The following is a 7,668-nucleotide window of genomic DNA, read 5'->3' as shown; positions in this document are numbered from 1 at the left end:
CCTTAACAACATTACCTTTACACCTTTACTCCATTACATATTACCTTTAGACCATTACACCATTACCTCTACACCATTACCTCTACACCATTACCTCTACACCATTACCTCTACACCATTACCTCTACCCCATTACCTCTACCCCATTACCTCTACCCCATTACCTCTACACCATTACCTCTACCCCATTACCTCTACACCATTACCTCTACACAATTACCTCTACACCATTACCTCTACACCATTACCTCTACACCAGTACCTTTTCACCATTACATTTACAGTCAGCTGTCAGAGGAGGAAGACAGTCCTAACTCAGATGCCGTGGATATGACATTGACAGAATCTCGTCCCTCCCGACATCAAGTGAAAGATCTTACCTGTATGCAAATGATCAAAGGTAGGTTGTAATTTTGACGAACGCAAGATGCTTAAGCGTTGCTAATAACTTACTTGCTGTCATCATTTTTGATGACGTTGTTGTTGTTGCTTTTTGTTGTTGTTCTCGGTGTTCTTGTCTTTTATTTGTTGGGTTTTTAAAAATTGTTTTTGCTGTTGCTATTGTTTTTTGTTTTTGTTGCTGTTATTGTTCATGTTTTCGTTGTCGTTGCTGTTGGTCTTAGTATTGTTTTGGTTGTTTTTTTACTTGTGGTTGATGTCGGGTTGGTGTTTTGTTGTTGTTGTGGCTAGAGCTGTTGTTGGTGTTGTCAGTGTTGTTATCATTGATATTATTCTTCCTTCACGAATATTTCTGGAATAGTGAGAAAAAATATCTGGAACTAAATTATAATAATAATAGATAGCATTTGTATAGTGCATATCCCCGCTCAAGAGCAGGCTCTATGCGCTTTACACTATATATTTAAACGACAGTTTGAATGCAAAACTTTTTTTTTCAAAGCAAGTGTGCTGTCTGTTGAGTGTGGCAAGTATTTTGATCCATAAAAGGTCAAATGTACATAACAGTGTTTCAAAGAGAGTGCATAATATATTAATTTTGAGAAGTTGCAAGGCTAAATTTGTTAAAGTATCAAAAGACTGAAATTTTCTTGGGATTTTTTAACATTCACAAGTGTTTAAATTCGGAAAATGGCCACTTTAACATAATTTCGTTTAGAGAGAGTGTTATCAAATGCTTAATTATGACGCTTGTGAACCAGGCTCAAAACCAAACTTGGTGTTTCTCAAACATTGATTCTTCTGGGAGTTTTTCAAGGCTCTCCACCAGTTTGGTTTGGTCTTATTGAGGACTGACAATCACTCTAGGGGTTCTTCCTCTTACTTTTCCATATATCTAAGAAATAACTGTACAGTGTTAAGAGATCAGTTAGTGCGGGTGCTTGGAAGGTGCTCTGGAGTAGTTTGCTTCTTCTATCTTATCAAACATCTAGTTTCCAGATCTCTCTGCCTTCTTTTTTGTATTTTTTACTCTCTAGTAGCAACCTCTAATCTTCGGCACTTTTATGACGTAATTGTGTAGCATGGGCTGTAAAACTCTTATTGAATCAAAAGAGAGGTCGGCCACAACCTATTTGTGAAGAATGCTGACAAAATGAGGTACTTATCGCAATCCACAAAATGGAGATATTGGCCAGAAATCGACACCAGGGTCAAATTTGTAGATTTTCTGTTGATGCCATGCTCTTTAAGTGTAATAAGCCTTTTATATTTTCATACCTAAAAAATGTATAAAATTCACCTATAAGCATGATATGTATCTAGTTCCATTGGTCTCGAATCTGAGAAATAACTCATTTTGTCAGCACCCTTCACATTTGATACCATCCACCAGACAAACTTTGTTCTCTTTCTCTCCCTCCAGATCTACCCAGGTCTGTTTATAGAATCTTCTCTAGCCCTCTGTTCGCCCTACTGGCCATCGAGATCACCATCATCTACGTGCCGCTGCTGGGCGTCCGGCCGTTCTCCATCAAGTACATCATGTTTGAGTACAACGTCTCCATGGCTAGGACCAACTTTGCCAGAGGTAGTGTGGTCTATTTGGTTGCTTCATTTGCAATCTGGCGTGTTGGTCAGTGGCACGGGGTATTGTGTTGTTTGGCTGAAAGTGTGAGAGTGAGTAGAGTGTGAGTCTCAGTTTGGTTGTATTGTTTTGTGCCAGTGTATAAAAGCAGTCTGGATTACTACAGGTTTGACTTTAGAGGGGAGAGCTGTAGCAAGGCAGAGGAGGCCTGCTGAGAGTTCAGGTGGAGAAAAGGCTAGTTAGAGCCTCGGTTTATTTCTGTGTAATGTGTGAGATTCCAACGCATCAGGGCCTCATCGGTGAGGAAAGGATCACAATCCGGAGAGAAACAGGTTTGGCTAACCCCTGTTGTAGGCGCAGGCAGACAGAAGGTTAGTGTTAAACATTCATGTTCAAGTAACAACAGGTAGGTCTAAGTGAAGGGTTTTTTTGTCTGTTGTTCTGGTGAGTGTTTTACAGCACTTGTAACTTGTAACCGCATAACGCCATATGAGCGTACAGAGAGGTGAGTGTAAAACGTTGCCAGAGGTGAGTAAGGGTTTTTTGTTGTTGTTGTTCTGGTAAGTGTTTTACGGCACTTGTAACTACTTAAATGTCATGTTATGAGCATACAGAGAGGTGAGTGGAAAACTTTGCTAGAGGTAGGCCTAAGTGAGGGTGTTTTTGTTGTTGTTATTGTTCTGGTGAGTGTTTTACGGCACTTGTAACTACATAACGCCATATGAGCGCGCGGAGAGGTGAGTGTAAAACGTTGCCAGAGGTGAGTGAGGGTTTTTTGTTTTTTCAGTTAGTGCTTTACGGCACTTGTAACTGCATAACGCCATATGTGTCAGGACATGGTGAAATGAGGCGCTCGTCAATTTAGGGGCCTGTATAGAGTTATTACTATCATCTTAAAGCCCGTGCATTTGTCTCGCACTTGGTGAAAAAAATACTTATTTACTTTGAATAGAAGTCAAAATATTTGTGATTGAATGAGGTGGGGGTCGTCTGGTATCAGAGGTAAAATTAGCGAGAAAATGGCCGCCAAAGTCTGGTGACTTCCTAAGCTTGAGTGTCAATGGCAACTGAAACTTAACGTTTTTTGCGCCTTTGATCAACTTTTTCCCCGTAAAATCCACAAACAGCTATGCTTTAAATGGACAAAAGGTGTTGTACCAAAAAAAAAAAATTTCGAAAAAAACTGTCAGCAGCCCAAAAAAATTGATATCGTTATTTTGACGAGCGCCTGATTTCACCACGCTGCCTCACACATGAGCGCACAGAGAGATGAGTGTTAAACTTTGGCTCCTATATGACATCATTGTGGTGCAATAGTGCGAGGTAAAACTTATTAAAAACAAAATCCACATACTTCGCTGCATTAGAATTAAAAGTTTTACCTGACATTTCTGGCTGTTTTGAGTTACAACTAAGACCATGAGGTCAGAAATCAATTATTGTTCTATCTACTCTATCAAAATCGTAAGATTATTTTGAGTCGTTATCAAGATATTCAAAGAATTGCATTTGAAAAAAGTTTAGCAAGTTGTGCTACTCAAAATCTTTTATGTCAAATTTCTCAAAATCAGGGGTTTTTTTTTTTTTTTTTTTATAGTAGAGTGTTTTACGGCGCTCGCAACTGCATAGGTCATATGAGCGCGCGGGACACACCGAATATTTTCAGTTGGTAGGAAATTTTGAATTTTGCCTGGGTGGCGACCGAAGCCTACTCTTATCGATTTTAGACCACCAAGGGATCTTTAACGTGTGCAACTTGCACACGGGCCCTCCGAGATTTTTCACCCTTGTCCGAGAAGGCTAGGTGTAGATCTTTCCTACCAGAAGATCAGGGGTGTGGCTGAAAGACAGCAGTAAGAAGAAGCGAAGGAGTAACAGTAGAAAGGCTGCAGAAAGAATCAGGAGCCCAGAGGAAGGGGCAAAGGAGATGACGGGGTGAGGGCAGAAAGTGGAGACGAAAGCAGACGACAGAACATTGCTAGAGAGCAGGAAATGTGGTGAAAGGAGACAAATTTAGAGAAGAAAATTTTTCGGTCGCTACCCAGATTCGAACCCGGGACCTTTTGAGTGAGAGGCCAACACCTTAACCTCTAGGTCACGAGAGCCCCCAAAAATCAGGTAGGCTACTGAGCGGATAGAACTTTGTAATTCTAAGATAGTGAACGCTTCATGACTTCCTGTGTCCCTTTAAGAATGTCATCTTTTTTTTCTATAAGAGCAACCTTTCTAAATAAAAAACCTGACTAAATCAAAAGAAATTCCAGCGTTCCCTCCGATTTGACCCGTAACACTTACAGTACCGAAGGCTCATAGAGTGAAAAACCCTCAAGTACTGCACCACTTTAGAAAGCTGAAGCCATGGTACTTTTTTTTAAAAGTAAAAAAACTTTGGCTTGCAGCCCCAGAAACACACTTCAAAAATTCACCTAGAGGTTCATCAACAATTCTGCTGTCGTATAGAGTGGCTTCTTTTGATATTTAATTCAGTGCAGTGCGTCCGTTTGCTGTTGTTTAATTATGTGTAGTGTTCCTGGTTACATCGGTGACTAAAGTCGCCAGTGGTTGTGGGCACTAGAGCTGGGCCAAGAATCTAGTCGGGAACCGATTCCCAAGACAAATGCTACGAAAGAAAAGTTCCGACTCCTTTTTACGTAAACCAACCGTTACCAGTTACTTTAATCTGTAAAATCTTTTTTATTTTTACAATTTATTTTGGAAAAATAAAAATTGATGCTTTGGAGTGTTCCGAAATCAAGGTTTTCCTAAATCCTAAAGATGTTTGGGGCCAACCAGGTAATCACAGAAAGAAATCCCATAATTGGAAAGTAAGTAATTGGGTTCGGAGTCGATTCCTATGATTCCTAGCTTTCAATAACCGGGAACCTCGGGGCCCAGCACTAGTGGGCACCTACTATAGGGCCTGGCAACTAAAGTCGCCGATGGTACTGTAACTGTTAAGTAAGCGGACCCCTCTTTATTTCCAACACCCACCATAATAATGATAATAAATGACATTTATGTAGCGCTCAACCCCGATTAAAGTACACAGGCTCTGAGCGCTTTACAATACAGTACAACGTACAACAGTAACATAAAACGTTGTGTTCTGACTAAAAGAAATTTACTCCAAATACTCATCTTATTAATTGAGAAACAGAAACGACATCAGCTGATTTTTGAATGAATAAAAAAATTTGATCTCTTCATAACGTCTCGTGACTTCCCATGTCCATCCAGGAATGTCATCGGCCATCACCCACATCCTGGGTACCGCCATCAGCTCTTATCTCTCCACGCGGATCAAAACAAGACTGGGCTACCTCAAGCTCATCCTCTTCACCTCTGTGATAACGTGGATGATGACTCCCTTTTACATTGTCTTTGGTTGTGATAATGGGCCCATCTATGGGCTCTCCGGTCAATTGTGAGTACCGAGGATTTTTTAAGTTCGAGAACTATTTTTTTCCTCCAAAGCTGTTTTTGTCACTTTTCTGTGAGATTTGATGTTTGACCTGACATTGATAGAAAAATTATCAGAGCTACATAGCTATCTCAAACAATGTAGCTTTCATTATTCCACCTAGTTTCAATGTACAAAAGCATCAGGCATTTTGAAAATAATCAATTCCACCCAAACCGTGAATCTTGATTTTTGTATTTTGTAAAGGCGTTTGACAAAAATATGTGGGATTGCACTTTGGATTATGTTGCTCTTATTAACAAGATTGGTACAGACACTTAAAAGACAGCTAAATATAGCTGGACACTTTTTGCTTAATTAAATTCATTAAGTTTAAGAGTGCAGTTTCAGCTCTCATAATTGGTCGCTTTTAAGGACAAGCAGCCTAACTCAGATTTCGGGGGTTTCCAGAAATCTTTACCTACACCAAGAGTGGGCGTTGCCCTACCTATAGAAGAAGTTTGGTTTCTTTGGTATGTACATGTATATATTTGTTTGGTTATAGAGAAAACTCTTCTTATCATTAAAAGAAACTGAACAATGGGCAAAAACTTTACCTTCGATTTTCTCTAGACAGATTTTTCGGAATAGCCCCCTTGTGCTTAAAAGCGACCTTATATTACAACTACTCCCCAGTGGGATGAGCGTGGACAACAGCACGGCCTCGACCTGCCACTGCGACCCGTCCCTCAACCTGCTGTCCTGTGGCACGGACGGTCACACCTACCTGTCGCCGTGCTACGCCGGATGTACAGACAGCAACGGAACGGTCAGTTGTTTTCTTTTTTCCTTTTCCTTTCCGAAATTAATTCTCTCTCTCTTTCACTCTCTCTCTCTCTCTAGTCTCTCTCTTTCTCTCTCTCTCTCTCTCTCTCTCTCTCTCTCTCTCTCTCTCTCTCTCTCTCTCTCTCTCTCTCTCTCACTCTCTCTCACTCACTCTCTCCCTTTCATCTTTCTCTCCCTAGGCCTCTCCCACAAAAACTTGCACACACTCACACATCACTTACAACACAGCAACTGGTTACAGAAGATAATAAATGAAAAACTTATACCACAGTGGAACAGCCCATAGATGATTAATGTCACCACCTTTCTCTTTCTCCACCAGGTATTTTTCAGCTGCAGGGGTTTCAATGTCCACAACAGCAGCTGTCAAGCAGAGCTTTTTCTACATCTTTCTTTTCCCCCTTCTCTCACTCTCTCTCTCTCTTTTCCCCTCCCCCCTATCTCTGTCTGTCTCTTGCTCTCTTTCTCTGTCTCTCTCCTTCTCGCCCCCTCTCACTCACCCCCACCCTCTCATCTTTCCCTCACTCTGCCTCTCCCACAAACACACATACACACACACACACACACACACACACACACACACACACACACACACACACACACACACACACATCACTTACAACACAGCCACTAATTACAGAAGATAATAATCGAAAAACTTATACCACTGTAGAACAGCCCATAGATAAAATGTGCCACGACCTGGTGGAATCAGGCGCTTGTTGTAAATTTTGGATCATATGGAGTTATTGGTGTCATCTTAAAACGGCTGTTTATTTCCCTTGCCTACGATGAAAAAAATATCCTTTTTATCTTGAATAGAAGTCGAAATATTTGCGATTGAAGGAGGTGGGGTCGCCTGGTTTCAGAAGTGAAATGAGTGAGAAAATAGCCGCCAAAGTTTGGTGACTTCCATAGCTTAAGAGCCCTTGGAAACTACAAATTTACATTTTTTTGGGTGCTTTTAATCAATGTTTTTCATTAAAATCCACACTTAAAAGTGTTTTTTAAGAACAACGTTCAAGGTGTTGAGCTAAAAAATAGAAATTCAAAAAAAAATTCCAAACTGGCCGAAAAATGCCGATTTCTCGGATTTCATTATTTTGACGAGTACCCGAATTTACCACGATGCCTCATAAATGTCACCACTTTCCTCTTTCCCAACCAGGTATTCTTCAACTGCAGTGGCTTCAATGTCCACAACAGCAGTAGCCAAGCAGAGCCAGGTGTCTGTGACGTGGGGTGTGAGAGGAACTTCATCCTTTACAACATTCTTCAGGCGTCCCAGACCTTTATCTTCTCAATGAACAACATGCCTCGCCATCTGCTTGCCTTGAGGTGAACTCTTGTCCCGGTTGTTGCTGCTGCCGCTGTTGTTGTTGTTGTTTTTTTATTTCTTCTTCTTCTTCTTCTTCTTCTTCTTCTTCTTCTTCTTCTT

At 40.8% G+C, this 7,668-nt stretch overlaps 1 protein-coding gene across 1 annotated transcript in view; it reads left to right on the top strand.

Annotated features, from left to right (window-relative positions):
- Nucleotides 1-7,668, top strand: part of LOC101849578 (solute carrier organic anion transporter family member 1C1) — a gene marked incomplete at its 5' end in the record, with an annotated part of 24,844 nt that overhangs the window by 12,426 nt on the left and 4,750 nt on the right. Inside the window, 5 exon segments of the mRNA XM_013090110.2 lie at nt 285-400; nt 1,823-1,987; nt 5,222-5,408; nt 6,081-6,213; nt 7,399-7,568. Coding sequence (XP_012945564.1) covers nt 285-400; nt 1,823-1,987; nt 5,222-5,408; nt 6,081-6,213; nt 7,399-7,568 — 771 coding nt within the window.

This window comes from Aplysia californica, unplaced genomic scaffold (assembly GCF_000002075.1).
Source record: "Aplysia californica isolate F4 #8 unplaced genomic scaffold, AplCal3.0 scaffold01146, whole genome shotgun sequence".
Taxonomy (NCBI): Eukaryota; Metazoa; Mollusca; class Gastropoda; order Aplysiida; family Aplysiidae; genus Aplysia; species Aplysia californica.
Note: the sequence above shows the minus strand (reverse complement) of the source record. Positions and strands in the feature narration are given on the sequence as shown.